Genomic DNA, 20,232 nt, shown 5'->3' on the forward strand with positions numbered 1-20,232 from the left:
CTAGTATTTCTGAGTCAAATTCATAATTTCTGTAATATGTAGTAGGACAAGGCCTCATCTGTGTGTTCATAGTCCTGATTCCGATCCTGAGACCAGAACAGAGGAGAAAGACTGTGATTCAGCACCAAGGGCAGAGCTAGTAGCAGTAGCCATTGAACTACTAGAAGGGGGAGAAAAGTGGTTCAGATGAGGCAGTTGGGGCATGGGCATTCTTCACTTGAGATCACATGAGGTGGAATAGCCAGCTGTTGTTATTGTCTGAGTGCAGTTAACTAGACAGTCTATATGGTAGTTTCACATCAAGTTGAATGCAGATTGTTGAAACAGAATAATTAGGTTTCCATCTAGACCTAGAAGTACAGATTAGTGCTGGTCGAAGAGTCTGGTTTGATGCTGATCTACCCTGGAGTGGTCCTGAAAATGAATTAATTTTTATCATCATAATGACTTGAGTCCAGATTGGACTGCCTAGGTTTGTTATTTAGAAACAGAGCCCTAGGGGCGAGGCTGGAAAGGGGATGAGGAGGTGAGCCATCATTATTTGTCCTACTTCTTGACATTTGACTCTGTGAGCTCATAAGCCTGTACACTAGGGTAGGTAAGTGTCAAGTTCTCCTATCTATAGCACTAAAGTGGAAGACCTTCTGACCTGTGCCCCTGGCTGGGATGAAGTTGAAAGGGATGATTCCCTTAAGCACAGCAATGGATCTTATCAGTCCTTTTTTCCTATTAGACTTGGATTTTCAGATAATATCAGAATTCCTCCTGGGAACACTGACTCCTCGTTTGATGCCCTTAAGATTCTCTGAGATGAACTGATGACTTGGAACCATGGTGCAAAAGAAGAAGTTCTGTCCTCGGTTACTTGACTATCTAGTGATCGTAGGGGCCAGGTAACCAAGAAGAGACTTATTTTTGTCTTGTCATCTGGGATGGCCACAAAATCTGCAGTTATTCCCCTTCCCGATTTCCATGTTGCCTTGCTTTGCATATCTCATTCTTTTCCTGTTGTTTTACACTGGTGGGATCATTGGTGCCAGGAGGGAAAACAACACTGTCAGGTGGATTGAGAGTATTGGTGTGGACAGAGACAGCAAAACTCTGCTGTTAACTGCATCTTTGTGATCTTGAGCAAATATACTCTTTATACCCTTTTCTTATTTTGTAAAAAGGAGAAGTACCTTGTGCTCCTTCTCTACCTATATGTGCTCTTCTGCTAATACATCAGCTAAATCACCTTGAAAGGTGCTAATCATCTTAAGGTATTAGCGATCTTTTTTTCTTTTTTTTTAAAGATGACCAGTAAGGGGATCTTAACCCTTGACTTGGTGTTGTCAGCACCAGGCTCTCCCAAGTGAGCCAACTGGCCATCCCTATATAGGGATCCAAACTCATGGCCTTGGTGTTATCAGCACCACACTCTCCCAAGAGAGCCACGGGCCAGTCCTATTAGTGGTCATTTTTTAAAAAAATTTTTGGTTGTTTTTTGTTTGTTTTTTGGTGGCTGGCTGATAAGGGGTTAGTGACAATTTTATTGTCGAAATTTTCCTTTCATTTCAGGATAGGTGTCTTCATGACAGTGCACATTTCATTTAGCCCACCAGTAAGCGTGGCAAGCAGTACCCATATTTTCTAAGGTTGTACTAGGTTACTTTTTCCAAGATAACATTTTGAACTCTGTTGACTGCGATTAAAATTTGATAGAGTGTTCTGTCCCTTCAGGCTGCTAAATTTGTCTTCATGTTCTTCAGGCACCCGAGCAGTGATAGTGTTGCCCAGACTCCTGAACTGCTACGGCGATACCCATTAGAGGATCACGCTGAGTTTCCCCTGCCCCCAGATGTGGTGTTCTTCTGTCAGCCAGAGGGCTGTCTGAGTGTGCGGCAGCGGCGCATGAGCCTTCGGGATGATACCTCTTTTGTCTTCACCCTCACTGACAAGGACACTGGAGTCACACGCTATGGCATCTGTGTTAACTTCTACCGCTCCTTCCAGAAGCGAATGCCTAAGGAAAAGGGGGGAGGTGGGGCAGGGTCCCGTGGGAAGGAAGGAACCCGTGCCACCTGTGTCTCAGAGGAGGTTGGCACTGAGAGCTCAGAGAGTGGCTCATCCCTGCAGCCTCCCAGCGCTGACTCCACCCCTGATGTGAACCAGTCTCCTCGGGACAAACGCCGGGCCAAGGGGGGCAGCCGTTCTCGCAACAGTACTCTGACATCCCTGTGTGTGCTCAGCCACTACCCTTTCTTCTCTACCTTCCGAGAGTGTCTGTATACCCTCAAACGGCTGGTGGACTGCTGTAGTGAGCGGCTGCTGGGCAAGAAACTGGGCATCCCTCGAGGTGTACAAAGGTACAGTTTGCTGCTGATGCTCAGAAGAGAGGGGAAGCATTTAGACATAAGGTATAATTGGTCTGTGAGGGGCATAGGAAATTTCCTCTATAGCCTGAGATCCTTCAGACCTGTTTAAGCATATTGAATTAGTCCTTACTAAGAAAAGAGTGCTGCAGAGTTAGACCTCCTATCATAATTGTGTTTGGAGTAATGCTGAGAAATTTGATGTGTTTTTGTGGTTAAGACAATAAGTCCTACCATGTATACATGTTTACACTTGTTCTTGCCCTTGTGTATACCCTCTGGTCCTATCTGAGCTCAAAGAGAGGGCTTTCCTAATACTCTTTTTCCAGTTGTCAGCATTATATCCTGTACGGTTGTATTGGGTTGCAGTGGGGTATCAGCTCCTGATGCTGATGTGTCTGATTCTTGCTGTCTGCCTCTCAGGGACACCATGTGGCGAATCTTTACTGGATCGCTGCTAGTGGAGGAGAAGTCAAGCGCCCTCCTGCATGACCTTCGAGAGATTGAGGCCTGGATCTATCGATTACTGCGCTCCCCAGTACCTGTCTCTGGGCAGAAGCGAGTAGACATTGAGGTCCTACCCCAGGAGCTCCAGCCACCTCTGACCTTTGCTCTTCCAGATCCCTCTCGATTCACCCTAGTGGATTTCCCACTGCACCTTCCATTGGAACTTCTGGGTGTGGATGCCTGTCTTCAGGTGCTAACCTGCATCCTGTTAGAGCACAAGGTAAGAGGGCCAGCTTTATAGACATTTCTAGGGAAAGAGCTTTGAAATACAGCAGAAGTTAGACTATGAGCTCTTTGAGGGCAAGTACTATGTCTTTTTCAATTTTTTTGTGTCTAGGAAGTAACACGATGCCAGGTATGCAGCACGTACTCAACAGATGTGGGTTGAATTAATGTACTGGTATTATGTGGGATGTATTCAGAGGGTTTGCCACTTAGTTGAATTATCCTTAATTATACTGACCTATTTCTCTGGAAATATCAGTAGTTATTTCAATGGATGGTCCTGGGATGGGGAACACAATAACTAGGAAGGTAAGGGAGTGATTTAAGGAGGGAGGATTACTACAGTGCTTGGGTTAGGAAGTGGCAGGCATGGTGGAGCATGGGGCAGTGGTGATTATGGAAACTAGGCTGGAGATGTGGACATGGTGAAATAAGTTAAATTGAAATGTTGGAAGCCATTTTCTCGTAAACGTTACTTGATGCTGTTGAGTGATCCTTATGGTATGGCTTATGGCAGGTGGTGCTGCAGTCCCGAGACTACAATGCACTCTCCATGTCTGTGATGGCATTTGTGGCAATGATCTACCCCCTGGAGTATATGTTTCCTGTCATCCCACTGCTTCCCACCTGCATGGCATCAGCAGAGCAGGTCAGTCTCAGTGTGTCTTCTGGCTTCGTCAGCTGTATCTTCCTGGGGGAGGAGGAGTCTCAGTGCCCAGAGAAGTTGTAAGTCAGTACTGCTCCTCTGTCCCTTCTTGTAACTAATTCATCTATAAAATATGACTGATTTGAACTAATCTGATGGCAAAATCTATGCTTTTTATAGTTTTTATTTATCACAGTTAACAATTTTTTTTTTTTTTTTTTTTAAAGATGACCGACAAGGGGATTTTAGCCCTTGGCTTGGTGTTGTCAGCACCATGCTCAGCCACTGAGCAAACCGGCCATCCCTATATAGGATCCGAACCCGTGGCCTTGGTGTTATCAACACCGCACTCTCCTGAGTGAGCCACAGGCCGGCCCTACAGTTAACAATTATAAATTATTGGCTACATCACTGCAGATCTTACATGATATATAGAAAACATACCATGTTACCTTTGTAAAATCTGAAAAATTATGAATTTTGAAATATGAGGGTACTTCAAAAAGTTCATGGAAGGATTCATATTATCTTTCAATTCTATTTTTCCACAAACTTTTTGAAGTATCCTTGTACATCTAGCCTCAAGGGTTTTGGAAGAAGGATTGTGGATCTCCACTTCCTTATCTAGAAAAATTCTGACTTGATAAGTGCTCATGATGGGTTTTGCCTTTGTTTCTTATCCTCTTTATCCTTTCCACAGCTGCTCTTGGCTCCAACCCCGTACATCATTGGGGTTCCTGCCAGCTTTTTCCTCTACAAACTGGACTTCAAAATGCCTGATGATGTCTGGTTAGTGGATCTGGACAGCAATAGGGTAAGGTTCTAGGCTGAGGCATTGGAGGGTCTAGAATAGTATTGTGTTCTAGAATGAATCCTTCAATGCCTGTTCTTCTATATTACTCCCAGAAAGATCCTGAATTGGTGGATGATTTCTGTTGTGAGATTCATTGAAAAAAAATTTTCAATGCTACTTTTACTTTATTGGCTGAATAAGCACTTGGTTAGAACTCAAAGAATTACAGGATTTAGTTTTGCCAGAATTAAGTGCTCCCCTGCATCTTCCAAAAGCAGTAGGGCAGTTGTGGTTGCAGAACTGTAACATACAGTGTAGATTATCCCTTAATGCTTTTCCTGAGGTATAGTTTCCAGTAAGAAACTGTCTTTTAGTGCAGACTTTAAAAAATTATATGAACATTTTGTAGTGTAAGTACATTTAAACTTCGGTAGGAAGCCCTTGTATATGTTTATTGTAAAACTTCAAAAAAATAAAATTGTGTAACGAAGAAAATAAAATCTGTAATCCTATTATCTAGAAATAATCACCAATAACATTTAGACATATTTCCTTTCAGATGTGTATGTATATCGTGTGTGTGTATATATATATATCTTATAGTGCGGGTATGTAATGTATGTATTCACTTACGTATATGATACTACTATATATATTTTTTGTTGTTATTTACCATTATGTAAGTGAAACTCCTGTGCAATTAATTTTAAAGTCATGCCTTTTATCTTTGGTGCAGGTGATTGCCCCCACCAATGCAGAAGTACTGCCTATTCTGCCAGAACCAGAATCTTTAGAGTTAAAAAAACATTTAAAGCAGGTAGGTGAAGAATGAAGGAAAGGAAGGGGAGTAATAGGTGCTGTAGGAAGATATCTGTTTTAAATACTAGTTTCCTTTCAGACTTCAAGTGGAATAGATTTTCTTTGCTTCAAATGAGCTTAAGAGGTGTATCCCATTTTCGGGTGGCAGGGTAAAACTTAAAAAGAGCTTTTTAGATTCCTTCTAACTCATTGTATGCCCTGTCAGTCTCTAATGTTTGTGATGCTACATAAAACAACCCTTCACTTTCTGTTCTTGTCAAGTCTGCCATTCTTTACGGCCTTGGAGCATTCTCTCCATCTTGTAAGGTGGGAGTTATTAGTTTGGACAATCTAGCTCCTTTTATATTATCTTCTTGAATTGATCCTGAGGTCCCTATAGAATTGTTTCTTCAAAAATTCCTTCCTTTGAGTAATCCCTTATATCCATTTTTCATTGATTGATTTTCTTCTTCTACATGCTGAACACAGTATCTGAAGGTAAAACATGACAAGCCTCCATTCCCTTCTCCTGCTATATGTGTTCTGTAGGACCACCAGTAGATAGTACTGTGTTTATTGTTAGGAATCTCTGCTGTCATTAGAAGGGACTTTAGCTTTTTCTGTGCTGTCTGAAGTACTTAGTAGTGCCTCTAGAAGATATCTGTTTGAATTTAAATAGGTCATTTTGTAGCATCCCTCTTGCTCTCACTTGCTTCATCTCTACTGATGTAATATATGTTGTTACTGCAGAGTCTGGTGAGGATTGCCAGTTGAGAAAGTTCTCTAGCTGTCTTCACTTGCTGTGTTTTCATTCTTGATGATTGCTTTAGTTATGACTCATGAGATGGAGAAGTTGATATATGGAATTGTACTTTGTTTGTAGAAGCTAAGATCCTTGGGCTCATTGATCCTGTAGTCTCACCCCTGATACTCAGTGTGTGGTCCATGGGCCAGTAGCATTAGCATCATCTGGGCTTGTTAAAAAGTGCAGAATCACCTCAGATATATTGACTCAGAATCTACATTTTAACAACATCCCCAGGTGATACCTATGCTCACTAACATTTAAGAAGCACTGCTGGTCTAGATCAGTGGTTTGTTCTAACTGCCCCATGGAGCCTCTTAGGTTGGGAGCATTGAGCATGAGAGGCTCTCTGGTTCCTTATGTCCTTCAGAGAAGCTCTGTTTTTACATTTCAATTGTTTATATTTCTACAGAGATCTCAATTTTGAAAAACATTTTATGACTAAAATAAATTTGAAAACTATTTTTCTGGACTTTAGATTTGATCAAGTTATCTTGAGCTAAGGTTGACTTAAGATAGAGAGCTACATAATTGGGACTATTTTCTAAAGGCTAAAATACTTGGAGGGCTGGCCAGTTTGCTCAGTTGGTTAGACCATGGTGCTGATAACACCAAGTCGAGTTTGGATCCCTATACTGACCAGCTGCCAAAAAAAAGAAAAAGAAAATATTTGGATTCATATTTGAAAGGTGAAAGCTCTTAAATGGTTTAGTTACAATTTGCGAATCAGCGCAGTTCTTTCTTGCAGAACTTTTTGATCACAGTGTGATGTAGATGACTTTAAGAAGGTGCTTTCCTAGTAGTTGAGATTGGCTAGCTGCCCAGGAATCTGCCTTATATGAGGAATTTCTTATTGTTCCACAGGCCCTAGCCAGCATGAGTCTCAACACCCAACCTATCCTCAATCTGGAGAAATTTCATGAGGGCCAGGAGATCCCACTTCTTTTGGGAAGGCCGTCTAATGACCTGCAGTCCACACCTTCCACGGAATTCAACCCACTCATCTATGGCAATGATGTGGATTCTGTGGATGTTGCAACCAGGTAAGACCAAGCAGACTATACAATCATGAGTTCTTAAGTTGGTCTTTTAGTTCTCTTAGGGACCTTGGAGCAGACTACTTCCCTGTTCCAGAGTTTCTTTATGTATAAAATGTGTATGATATTTGGTTGTATTTTCCACCTTAGTAAAAGTAGAGAGAATAGTTCATTACACTCTCAGCATGAAGAAGGGGATTGATGATTCTTTAAGAAATTGCTCCCCTTGAATTGGAAGCCTGTTAAATGATAGCTTTGGGAGGTGGTCTAAGACCTTGGACGGTGGGAATCCTTATTCTACAGGGTACGGGTCTTGAATTATCTCACCATCCCCTTCTTTCTCAGAGTGGCCATGGTACGTTTCTTCAACTCTGCCAACGTGCTGCAGGGATTTCAGATGCACACACGTACCCTGCGTCTCTTCCCTCGGCCCGTGGTAGCCTTTCAAGCTGGCTCTTTTCTGGCCTCACGTCCCCAGCAGACTCCTTTTGCCGAGAAATTGTCCAGGACTCAGGCTGTGGAGTACTTTGGGGAATGGATCCTTAATCCCACCAACTATGCCTTTCAGCGAATTCACAACAGTGAGTCCACCTGTCCTCTGCTCTGCCCCGGCTTCTGCCTTTGTCCTCCTGATAGCTCTTCCTCTTGCTTTTTCCTTTACCGATCTTTGACCTGCTCTTTCCACTCCTGTTTTGCTTTAGATTTTTCCTCCCTTTCTTTTATATGTTGCTTGCCTTTTTTTCCTTGCTGCCAACTCTATTCCTTTTCCTCGTTGGGTAGATATGTTTGATCCAGCCCTGATTGGTGACAAGCCAAAGTGGTATGCTCATCAGCTGCAGCCCATCCACTATCGAGTCTATGATAGCAATTCCCAGCTGGCCGAAGCGCTGAGTGTGCCACCAGAGCGTGACTCTGACTCTGACCCTACTGATGACAGGTGAGCAGTCCCTTATGGCAGCAAAATGGTCTTTAAGGTAAAGAGGCTGTCACTAGCCCTTCTTTAGCAGGTAGGAGACAAAATCTCATGGGATTTAGTTATCAGTCTTTGAAGCCTTGGATTATATTTTGATTTTTTTTTTTTTTGGCTCCCTTATTTTATCTTGTTCCCTGGCCCTGAATTAAGAGTGCTCCCTGTTTTATTTTTTCTAGTGCTGATTCTTTTCCCTGCCTCTTTCTGTTCACTTTTGTTATGCTCTTCACTCTGCAGTGGCAGTGATAGTATGGATTATGATGACTCGAGTTCTTCTTACTCCTCCCTTGGTGACTTTGTCAGTGAAATGATGAAATGTGACATCAATGGTGATACTCCGAGTAAGTGTACTTGGGGAGATTGGTGAGCTCTGGGTAGGGGCTGGGGTTCAGGCTTGGGGTTGTCTGTACCTACCTCCCTTGGGTTTCAGCAGATGTGGACCCTCTGACGCATGCAGCACTGGGGGATGCCAGTGAGGTGGCAATTGATGAGCTGCAGAACCAGAAGGAGGCAGAGGAGCCTGGTGCAGATGGTGAGAATTCTCAGAACAACCCCACGCTGCGTTCCAGCTCCAGCACCACCACCAGCAGCAGCCCCAGCACTGTCATCCACGGAGCCAACTCTGTACGTGAGGACATGGAGGGGTGGATGAGTGGGAACCATGGCTTGGGACATGGGCCTCATCTCTATTAGAAAGCCATGATGTAGCTATTTGCTTCTTTTTTCATGATCTATCCATCTTCGTATCCATAGGCCCTAGTGCTTAGAGCCTATGAGATGCAGTTTTGATCCCAGAAGGAGGTCATTGGAGTTTGTTAAGGGTGTAGCTAAGATCTCTCTTGCATAGTTTGTGAAGACAGAGAACAAGGGTGCCATAGAGATCTTTTCCCACACATTCCTTGGGCTAGGAATCTGACAGGCCTGGCTTGGCCTTGCCAAACTGAAAATATGGGAAGGCATTACTGGGCACCAGGTGACCATTTTTTATTTAATATGGCCTTTAGGAACCTGCTGACTCTGAAGAGATGGATGATAAAGCAGCAGTAGGCGTCTGCAAGCCCCTCCCTACTGTGCCTCCCAGCATTGGAAAATTGGACATGGACAGGCGTCAGACAGAAATTGGAGAGGGGTCAGTGTGCCGGCGAACCTATGACAATCCATACTTCGAGTCCCACTATGGCTTTCCCCCTGAGGAAGATGATGAGCAGGGGGAAAGTTACACTCCCCAATTCAGCCCACATGTCAGTGGCAATCGGTGAGAGCCTGGGAATCCCTTCTAGATAGGTGACTGAAGGACCTCACTACAGTGGTCCCTGGGCGATGGTTAATCAGAAAGTCTAAGAAGTCTGAATGCTCTCGTGGTCCTGCCATCTCCAGAGGGTGGTGCTTTGATCTTGGTGTCTAGACATTATGGGAAGGGAGCAGTGACTGCAGTGTAGTATAAGGCCCACAGTCCCAAGATTAGGTACCCCTGCCTGGGGCTCATAGGTGCCACTGTGCATTCAAGGGCTCAAAAGCCGCTGCGGCCCAACAGCTTGAAACTGGCAAGTGACTCAGATGCAGAGTCAGACTCTCGAGCAAGCTCTCCCAACTCCACCATCTCCAACAACAGCACCGAGGGCTTCGGAGGCATCATGTCTTTTGCCAGTAAGTGCCTTAAGCTCTCTCATTCCTGTTCTCCCATTTTCTCTACAGTGAGGCCTGACTATGGGAAAATGTTGCTTAGAACTTCAGATGTTGGGCTAGGTTGGCATTATCAAGCCCCAATTCAGATCATTTGGGTGATACTGAATACAGTATTTTTAGGTGTGGTCAATAAAGGTCAGGGACAGATTAGTCATTATCTTTATACCTTGAGGTTTTATTCTATTTCAGGTAAGAGGGCTCATGTTCAACTGAAAAATAAGCATTAAATTCAAAATAGCACACTTGAACGTATATTTTGTACAAATATTCTGGTCAAATTTGACTCAGGTATATGTGAGAGTACTTCAAAAAGTTCATGAAGGGCCAGCCAGTGGTTCACTTGGGAGAGTGTGGTGCTGATAACACCAAGGCCAAAGGTTCGGATCCCTATATAGGGATGGCCAGTTAGCTCACTTGGGAAAGTGTGGTGCTGACAACACCAAGTCAAGGGTTAAGATCCCCTTACTGGTCATCTTTTAAAAAAAAAACGTTCATGGAAAGATTCATATTATCTTCCAATTCTATTTTTCCATGAACTTTTTGAAGTACCCTTTTTTTTTTGCCTGGTGAGAGACTTTTTTATGAACATGCTCTGAAATCTTTATGAGATTGATTTTTGTGCTTAGAGACTATTTCCAGCATTGAGGGGTGGTATCAGTTGAAGACTGAAGACAGTCTAGGGACGAGAGAGGGCCACCATAGGGGATAATTGTGATTGTGAGTTTTTTCAGAAGCCAGGGAGGGATAGCACCGACTTCACACCAGAAGCATGTTAACTACCAGCTTTCATGTGATGTTAGCAGTAATAAGAGACTTGGGTGCTGTCATGGAAGGTAGTCAGAGAAAGTTGTTATTGTGTTTTGAGCAATCCTGACAATGCTTCATTGTTTGCCTTGAGATAGACTTGATCCTTTCTAAGATAGATCAGACTGTCTGATCTACCAGGCTAGGATTATATTTAAAAAGGAAGGATGTGAAGACGAGGATACAGTTGTTGGCATGTAATGCTTTGACTGATTATCCCACTAGCTCATTGCTCTCACCTCCCCTTGACAGGCAGCCTATATCGGAACCACAGTACGAGCTTCAGTCTTTCAAACCTCACACTGCCCACCAAAGGTGTCCGAGAGAAGACCACGCCCTTCCCCAGTCTCAAAGGTAACTACAGCCCTCCTTTTGCCAAACCAGGTTTCTCTGGGGGATATTTCAGGCCTATGGGTGCTTGTCAGGAGCCCTGTGTATGATGAATCATTTGATCTGGCTGTTGCCCCTCATATCGCTTCTCACAGCTTTCACTGCACATCATGGGCTCTTGATGGTTGTCAGATGGAGACCGTCTTTGTAGTTAGAGAAGGCCTTGTTATATCATTTAGGATAATGTCGACTGTGAGATTACTGCTGCTTCCTGGGGACCTTGTCAGAGGTATGTGATTAACATAGGGATCATCAGCTGCCACCGGTCATCTGCCAGGTTCCCACTGCATGAACTTAGGACAAACTTTATCCCAAGGAGCTGGCCCACCAGGGGATGGTTGTGGAGAGCCTGGCAGTGTTTAAGAGTCCAGCCTCTTGCTGTGGCATCATCTCAACTTAGGGCCTATGAGTGGGCCATGTAGGATTGGTTGGCTTCTAGGGGCACTTAAGACCTTATTTGAATTTCATTTGTGATCTCTGACAATTTGAGGGGCTCTTCTGAATTTAATTAGACTTTTGTTTGTTTTCTCTGGATATTGTGCTGAAATATTTAATTATGGTAAGAAGTACAGTGAGAAGCAACTTCATGTGTTCTTTAACTGACCTATCATTCTCAGTGATTAAAAATGTCCAGAGTCTAAAGAATGTTCTTTGGTGGGGGTGGGAACATGGGACAGGTGGGCAAAAGGACATTAGAGCTAATGGTATAGGGAGCTAACTAGCATAGCTGCAGTGAATCCACACATGGCTGAGTAGATTAGGGATAGAAAGGTGTTAGTATCACTGGCTTTCATTTGATACATCTGAAGAGAAGAGCAAGTGAAACTCTTCCATTGCATGCTGATGCTTCATATGTGCTGCACTGATCCCTCCCACCACCCTCCTCCCATTCTCACACCCCCACCCCACCTCCCACAACAGCATCTTCAAGGCGGGTCTCTTCCCTATGAATACGTGCAGGCCTTCTGGACCCCGTGCTAGATGTTTCCTGAAAACCAGTGGTCCCCTTTTCACGCATGTGCCTGTTTAGTACCTGAAAGCTCCCAGTGTCATTTACCCTGCTCCTGGCTTTGAGAGGCCACAGTCCTAAGAATGGTCTTTCTTAGAGCCTTGGTTGTCTCCTGGTCACTTGGCTTCCTGTTCTGAGGTGCCCAAGAACCAAGATTATGTGCACTATTGCAGCTTCGGGAGGATGCTCAGATTATCTGACTTACTGCTCCATTGAGGGGTATAGGGGTTGTGATATTGCGGTGCACCTACTAATTGTGTATTTTGTGTCCCAGTATTTGGGCTAAATACTCTAATGGAGATTGTTACTGAAGCCGGCCCCGGGAGTAGTGAAGGTGGGTCTTGCCCGTGAGCTGTGCATGATCTTTTTTTTCCCTAGCATCTTCCGTGCCTGCCTGAGGGCCATCCTCCTCATGGAGCAAGTGGCGTCACCTGAGTGATCTGCCTTGCCCCATCCCCCGTGACGCCCATGCTTGCCCACGGGACGTGCTGCTGGTGCATGTGGAGTGGCCTGAGTCTCCATCCCCACCTCCTCCACATTGCCGTGGCTGGTTTCTGCCTATGTGTGATGCCCTGGTGCCACTCACCCAGCCCTTCTCGGGAATGGGTGTGAAACACAGCTACCCAGGGCTGTGCTGTTGCTGGCTCCTGGACTACAATAGTGATGTCTCTCATTCCTACCTTCCCTGCTATAGGAAACAGGAGGGCCTTAGTGGATCAGAAGTCATCTGTCATTAAACACAGCCCAACAGTGAAAAGAGAACCTCCATCACCCCAGGGTCGATCCAGCAATTCTAGGTAACAAATGGCAGAGCTGTTTTAAAAGTTCTCAGGTAGAGGTTGTGATTCCTGCTACAAAACTGTAGGGATGCTCAAGAGTGGCAGAAAAGCTCTCAGCCGGGTAGATGAAATCTGTTTCTTGCCAGCACTTCTCACTCTGACTCAGTCCCTGTGCAACAGTAATAGCTTACAGTGTTGAGGGTGAAACAGCAGTGGTGGGTACATGGGCAAACCAGGTTATCTGGAGAAGTGGGAGATGTGCTGGACTTGGACATCCAGAGATGTGGCTTTGCATTTTGCCCCCGGAGGTGAACCCCTAGTCTGGTGAGAGGGGTAGATGCTCTGCAAAGGAGCTGATGACCCCAGAAGTGGTGTGTGGACCCTATAGTGAGAACCAGCAGTTCCTGAAGGAGGTGGTGCACAGCGTGCTGGACGGCCAGGGAGTTGGCTGGCTCAACATGAAAAAGGTGCGTCGGCTGCTGGAGAGTGAACAGCTGCGGGTCTTTGTCCTGAGCAAGCTGAACCGTACAGTGCAGTCAGAGGACGATGCCCGGCAGGATATCATCCCGGATGTGGTCAGTGTTTGGGGTAGGGAGTCAGAATCAACTGGGGAGAGGGATGTGGATAACAAAAGCAATTTTGCCAACTCTAGCCCCCGCGTTATTGTTGCAGGAGATCAGTCGAAAGGTATACAAGGGAATGTTAGACCTCCTCAAGTGCACAGTACTCAGTCTGGAGCAGTCCTATGCCCATGCAGGTCTGGGTGGCATGGCCAGCATCTTTGGGCTTCTGGAGATCGCCCAGACCCACTACTATAGTAAAGGTAGGGATCTTACAGGCTGGGCATCATGCCATCCACAATTCTCTGCACCTGTCTCCAAGAGAGAGTAAACCTGTTTTTCCCCATAACGTGTTTCCCAGTGTCATGCTGCTTCCCATCAGGCTTCAGGATTTTATTTTCTAGTGCATGTTTATATGTAGTGAGTATTTTTCTATCACAAAAAATAGAAGTGTCAGCTTTTTTTCCCCTGCACTTTTTCTATTCCATATCCTCCTGTGTCCTGGCTTCTCCCGCCTCATTTCTGTGCCTTGATTCCCGCTCACTGCCTCTTTTGACCTCTTCCTTTATTTCATCTTTTCCTCAGAACCAGACAAGCGGAAGAGAAGTCCGACAGAGAGTATGAATACCCCAGTTGGCAAGGATCCTGGCCTGGCTGGGCGGGGGGACCCAAAGCCTATGGCACAGCTGAGAGTTCCCCAGCTGGGACCTCGGGCACCAAGTGCAACAGGAAGGGGTTCTAAGGAGCTGGACACCAGAAGTTTAAAGGAAGAGAATTTTGTTGCATCTATTGGTATGTATTACTGTGTTTGGTGTGGTGGAGGGGTTCTGGCTTCTTAAATATCCCTCCCTCCTCTCAGTTCATCCAGAATCCCACCTTTCTCTTACCCATGCTTTGCTTTCTAGGGAGATAGGTCTGTGTCCATTTCTAACAGCATTTCTTTATACGTATCTATCCCTTATGCTTCATCTACAGCCACCCCTGCCTGTGTCTCAGAAGAGGAATGGAAATTTTATTTAGAGGACCCAGTGAAGCTTAGAGCAGAGAGTCTGAGCTACACTGGTCCTTCCTTCCTTCCTTTCTTTTTTTTTTTTTTTTTTTGGCAGCTTGCCAGTACGAGGATCCAAACCCTTGACTTTGGTGTTATCAGCACCACACTCTAACCAACTGGTCCCTCTCTTCATTTACATCTGGGTTTCTTTACATAGAAAAGAGGCCACATAGGGCCGGCCCGTGGCTCACTGTGGAGAGTGTGGTGATGGTAACACCAAGGCCATGGGTTCGGATCCCCATATAGAGATGGCTGGTTAGCTCACTTGGGAGAGTGTGGTGCTGACAACACCAAGTCAAGGATTAAGATCCCCTTCCCGGTCATCTTTAAAAAAAAAAAAAAAAAAAAAAAGGCCACATGAGTTCCTGGAAGCCACAGGGAGGTTTATAGATGCATCTCTGAGCTATAAAATTATGATCATCTGGGCCTCCTCTGAAGCCAGTTTCCCACCATCCAGCCACTACACTGACCTGGAATTTGCTCTTCTGGGGCATGTCTGGCAACCATGTTTTCCTGGGTTCTGGACTGCAGAGGTATAGATTTTTGAATCAGCTCTTCTTTAAACCCTTCCTTACTGGGCTTGATTAAAAGCTTACTTACATTTGGTGTTTCTCTATTCCCACTAAGGCAATGCTTTAGTAACCTCTCTGGGTGTCACCTCTGTTTGGCTGGCTTCCTACTCGACCTTGTGTCACCTAGGTTATCTTTCTTTTTCTGGTTCTAGGTGCCAGGGCACAGTGCCTCCAGCTGATACCTCTTTGCTACAAGTATTAGCAGTTGACTTATGTTCCCATAAATGGTAATGAGGAAGCAGTTTCTTTTTAGGGGAGCTACACTTCTCTAGCCAGCTTGTTATTATCCTAGAGGCAACGAACCCTGGCTTTCTCCTTCTTGATGGGATGTTCTAGAAAAAATACTGACCTGCCAGTCTGGAGGTCTGGAGTTTTAGTCCTGCATCTGCCTCAAACTAGGAATGTGACTTTGGACAAACCATTCCCCTCTCAGGATCTGTATCATCTGGGAAATGAGGAGATCATACTAAGTAAACTCTTATCATCTGGGAAATGAGGAGATCATACTAAGTAAACTCTGAAGTTCCTTCCGGGAAAAGAATTGCTGTGATTAGTATTCTCTCTGCTTTCTCCTACTAAGCTGCTAGTCTTGACCATTTTATGTTCTCTGTCACCTCTACTGGAAGCATTTTCCAGATGACTGGCTAAGAATGGGTCTCTTGGTAGGGCAGGCAATGATTCTGAGGGTGAGTTGGTTTTTTGGGTACAGTAAGGAGGGATGCTAACTGCTTGCATGAGTTGGCCTCTGTCCAGTCCAGTGAATCAAACAGATTGGCGCTCATGCTTCTGAAACCCTTTGGCTGGTTGAGGTGATCATCTGTCTTATCTGGAATCTGAAAAAAATTACTGTTCCCCAGCTCATTTGGCAGAGAAAGCATGGTGTGGTGGAAGTTTAAACTGATGTGAAGTTACATGATCTTCAGCAAGTGCTCCAGCTTCTTTAGGATCAGTTTCTTCCTGCAAAGATGAAGGAGCTTCATTAAGGGAAATTCTAGCTCTAACATCCCACAGGGTTTCTATTGCTACAGGGGGGTTAGGATTAGAAATTTGGAGTCTTTAGTCCATTAGATTGGGGGAAGGTGTTGTATCTCTTGATTCCTCCCCCTTGAGCCCCCCAGATGAAGATATCTTTGTATCTCTTGATTGGTAATCCTGAGACAGAATCAACTTGGGTGGGTGGGTTTCCATTTCGTCTGTCTGACCAGCCTCTGACTCTCTGTCTTTCTCTCCTGCTTGCATTGCATCTGGGGTAGAGTTGTGGAACAAGCACCAGGAAGTGAAAAAGCAAAAAGCTTTGGAAAAACAGAGTAAGGAACAAATGCCCCTTCCTGTTCCCAAGTCTCCCATACCTGCCAACTCCCCAGGCCCAGTTGGGGCAGGCTCTCTTTGTTGCCCCACCCCAAATTTGCTTGTTGGGGGGTGTTTGGAATGAGAGCAGGTAGGCAGTATGTAACTCTAGGTGGACGGCTTATAGGATGCTTCTTTTCTCCTCCCCTCATAGCAGTCAGACTGCAATCAGGGTGTCTACAGAATAAAATCCCTTAGAATTTAGTTTTCTATTGCTTCAGAGTTGGTGGGGAGAATGTTGTTTATTTCAGTGTCCCTTATTGGCTGATGTCTCCCTCACCCATTTGAAGGCCTGTGGGCACAGTTGGCAGAGATGGTTGCTGTCCCTCCATGTTGAGTCTGTAGCTGCCCAACTCTCTCTGGTGGCTTGCCTAGGCACGCTTTCTTGCTTTCTGTCATTCTGTTCTTCTGCCATACCATTGTGGGTGGGTGGGGAAAAATGGGGGTGGTCTTAATTTCAAATATAAAAGTTGTAGGGTGGGAGTAGGCACTGTCCACAGAAACAGCTGGTGTTTCTTTTATCTCATTGGGCCTAAGCTTTTCTAGCCCCTTTAGACCCATTTGTTTGGGAAGCACTGAGTGACCTAGGGACCCTTAAATAGTCTTGGGCATCAGTGAAGCTCTGATTCTGAGTACTGTGGAATATGGTTTAGACATTTGTCTGTGGGGCTTTTCTGTTTTAGGATGATTTGCTCAGAGTTTTCTCAGGTTGAGAAGATGATTGAAGAACCCCCTTGAGACCAGGTCTAATTTGTCCTGCTTGGTTCTCAAGGCATCTGGGGACCTCTTCTTCCTTGGGTCCCAAGGGGGGCAGTTCCTGGAAAGGTGACTGGGACATGCTGAACAGGCCTGGGATTAGGCTGTGCTGCTGTCCCACTCCCTTCACCAGCCTGCCCCTAGCCTTGTGCACTGAGTAACAGAAGTCTTCCCCTACTCAGGGCCTGAAGTAATCAAACCTGTCTTTGACCTTGGTGAGACAGAAGAGAAAAAGTCCCAGATCAGCGCAGACAGCGGTGTGAGCCTGACATCTGGTTTTCAGGTTTGTGACAACCTTATTGAGAATTGTGAGGATCAAATTTCCTATTTCAGAGTACTTCTTTAAGTTAAAAAAACAAAACAACAACCTCAAAACAGCATAAATGTCCAATAATAGAGGAATGATTAAATAAATGTAATAGATCCACATAATACAATATTAATATCCATTAAAGATGTATTTTCAAAAGTTTAGTGACTTGGAAAAATGTTTATAAAGCTATATACGGTATGGTTTCAATTTTATTTTTAAAATATATTTAGAAAAGACTGAATGGAAATACAGTCAGCCCTTCATATCTGTGGGTTCCCCATCTGTGGATTCAACTGAAGGTTGGAAAAAAAAAATTTTTTTATTTTTATTTTTTTTTGATGGCTGGCCAGTGTGGGGATCTGAAGATCAAAAAGTTTTGAGAAAGGGCCAAGCCCGTGGCGCACTCAGTAGAGTGCGGCGCTGGGAGCGCGGCGACGCTCCCGCCGCGAGTTCAGATCCTATATAGGAATGACCAGTGCACTCACTGGCTGAGTGCCCGTCACGAAAACGACAGGAAAAAAAAAAAAAAAAAAGTTTTGAGAAAAAGATAGTTGTGTCTGTACTAAACATGTACAGACTTTTTTTCTTGTCATTGTTTTCTAAGCAATACAGTGTAACAATTATTTACATAGCATTGTATTTACATTGTATAAGTATTATAAGTAATCCACAAATGATTTAAAGTATGCAGGAGGATGTTAGATTATATTTAATTATGCCATTTTATATAACACATCATTTTATATAAGGGACTTGAGCATCTGTGGATTTTGGTATCTGCAGGGGGTCCCAGAACCAGTCCCCAATGGATGCTGAGGGACGATTGTGTACTAAAAACAGTGGTTAATATGGGTGGTAGATTTATGTGACCCATGACCTTAGTGTTACCAGCACCACACTCTCCCAAGTGAGCTGACCAGTCAGCCCGCTTATTCTTATTTCTTTATTATTCTTTCATGTGTTTTCTACAGTGAGCATATATTTCTTTAATGTGTATTTTTTTATTATGTAAGTTGCATCTTTTATATGTAGGAAAAAAGTTAATTACTCATGACCTTTCTAAGGATAATAACAGAAGGATGGGGATGGGGAGAGGGAAGAAAGTACAGTATTTCTGAGGGAAACTGAGAGCTAATTGGACACCTCCCCTAACGTGTCTGTCCCTGTGTCTTGTTTCAGAGGACTGATCAAGACTCTGCCATTGGTGTGAGTCCAGCTGTTATGATCCGCAGCTCAAGTCAGGATTCTGAAGTTAGCACTGTGGTAGGGGAACACCACACTGGCATCTTGGTGGGTGGGGTGTGGATTTTCCCTTTGGGAAAGGGGACTGCTTTCTCTTTGGAGGCTGGTCTTAGTCTCAGGTCAGCATGATTGTCATGGTGGAGATGTTTACCTGTCATAGGTGTGTGTACATGGGATTTCACCCAGGGCTTGTCATCTTATTAAGAAGGTACTTCAAGAGGCTGTCTGGCACACCTTTGAAATTCCATATTTTTTATGGTAGTGGAGAGCTCTAACAGCTTGGCATTTTGGGAGTCCTTCTCTGGGGAGTATCCCTTACTACTTGTTTCCCTTTCCAGGTGAGTAATAGTTCTGGAGAGACCCTTGGAGCAGACAGTGACCTGAGCAGCAATGCAGGTGATGGACCAGCTGGCGAGGGCAGTGCCCACTTGGCAAGCTCTCGGGGCACTTTGTCTGATAGTGAAATTGAGACCAACTCTGCCACAAGCTCCATCTTTGTAAGATTTGTTACTAACGAAAGAAAGCCATTTACTTAATGGGGGAGGGAAGTTGGTTAGAAAAGAGTGAAAAGTTAAGAGACAAAAAGAAGGAAAAGATGAAGTAGTGGATAATTCTCACATATCTGGCTTTAAGGAAAATGTTTCTTAAGGATTTTTCACAGTCGTTTGACTCTGTGATCTGAGGCTTTTAGAACCCTGTTCTGAATCATCATCAAGTTAGGCTCCCTACCCAGTCAGAGAAGAGCTTCAGATCCTATGTAGTAGTAATAAACACTTTGTCCCAGGAAGAAACAAACTATATATTACTACATGTTTAAGACAGACAAAGCAGTACCTTTGTGGCAATGTCAGGGCAATTATAGCTCTCATTTAGTGCTAGTCTAGCTATTTCTAATCCGGTTTTATTTTACCTTAGCATAGCATTTCATTTTGCTATATTCCTAACAGTTATTTGAAGTTTTCATGCATTAACAAACATTTGTGGAGTGACTTACTGAGTGCTAGATTCTGTTCTAAAGGAACAGGGATAGGGGCCAGCCTGTGGCTCACTCAGGAGAGTGTGGTGCTGATAACACCAAGGCCACAGGTTTGGATCCCTATATAGGGATGGCTGGTTAGCTCACTTGGGAGAGCATGGTGCTGACAACACCAAGTCAAGGGTTAAGATCCCCTTACCGGTCATCTTTAAAAAAATAATAATAATAAATAAAAAAATAAAGGAACAGGGATGAATAAGGCATATTCCCACTCTCAAGAAGTTTGCGATTCACTATGTTTCTATGATAGTCTTTTCTGATCGGTGAGGGAAACAAAGCCTTAGGGAAAAAAAGAACTTGCCGTCGGTGACACAGTAACCTATGATCAGCTGGAATGAACTGAATTCTTTTTAGTCCTTCCCTTAGACACACTGTCAGAGTCTAGTGCCTTTCTAGGCAGCATTAAACATTCTGATGCATTTACCACTTTATTAGACAGAGATGAGACTGAACATTCTCTACAAGAGCTCACAGGTCCTTATATTTGATCTGTGGGGAGAATGGAAGATAATACTTAAGTGAAATCACTTATCTAACACTGGTAATCATTTC

The 20,232-nt window shown here is 44.3% G+C and overlaps 1 protein-coding gene across 26 annotated transcripts in view; it reads left to right on the top strand.

The window, feature by feature from the left end:
* Window positions 1–20,232, top strand: part of MADD (MAP kinase activating death domain) — a 39,111-nt gene that overhangs the window by 2,661 nt on the left and 16,218 nt on the right. For 3 of the 26 annotated variants that reach the window (XM_063092985.1, XM_063092990.1, XM_063093012.1), the window contains exons 2-24: window positions 734–893; window positions 1,752–2,348; window positions 2,778–3,081; window positions 3,604–3,735; window positions 4,433–4,546; window positions 5,262–5,342; window positions 6,993–7,171; window positions 7,511–7,746; window positions 7,946–8,102; window positions 8,373–8,476; window positions 8,569–8,759; window positions 9,140–9,390; window positions 9,643–9,782; window positions 10,878–10,979; window positions 12,299–12,358; window positions 12,719–12,821; window positions 13,192–13,378; window positions 13,476–13,626; window positions 13,949–14,155; window positions 16,240–16,293; window positions 17,272–17,372; window positions 18,582–18,665; window positions 18,983–19,141. In XM_063092985.1, the coding sequence (XP_062949055.1) occupies window positions 832–893; window positions 1,752–2,348; window positions 2,778–3,081; window positions 3,604–3,735; window positions 4,433–4,546; window positions 5,262–5,342; window positions 6,993–7,171; window positions 7,511–7,746; window positions 7,946–8,102; window positions 8,373–8,476; window positions 8,569–8,759; window positions 9,140–9,390; window positions 9,643–9,782; window positions 10,878–10,979; window positions 12,299–12,358; window positions 12,719–12,821; window positions 13,192–13,378; window positions 13,476–13,626; window positions 13,949–14,155; window positions 16,240–16,293; window positions 17,272–17,372; window positions 18,582–18,665; window positions 18,983–19,141 (3,756 nt within the window). In that variant the 5' untranslated portion in view covers window positions 734–831. The remainder of the gene's footprint in view (window positions 1–733; window positions 894–1,751; window positions 2,349–2,777; window positions 3,082–3,603; window positions 3,736–4,432; window positions 4,547–5,261; window positions 5,343–6,992; window positions 7,172–7,510; window positions 7,747–7,945; window positions 8,103–8,372; window positions 8,477–8,568; window positions 8,760–9,139; window positions 9,391–9,642; window positions 9,783–10,877; window positions 10,980–12,298; window positions 12,359–12,718; window positions 12,822–13,191; window positions 13,379–13,475; window positions 13,627–13,948; window positions 14,156–16,239; window positions 16,294–17,271; window positions 17,373–18,581; window positions 18,666–18,982; window positions 19,142–20,232) is intronic. The other 23 variants (XM_063092988.1, XM_063092994.1, XM_063092991.1 and 20 more) reach the window with 15 other exon arrangements.

This window comes from Cynocephalus volans, chromosome 4, assembly GCF_027409185.1.
Source record: "Cynocephalus volans isolate mCynVol1 chromosome 4, mCynVol1.pri, whole genome shotgun sequence".
NCBI lineage: Eukaryota > Metazoa > Chordata > Mammalia > Dermoptera > Cynocephalidae > Cynocephalus > Cynocephalus volans.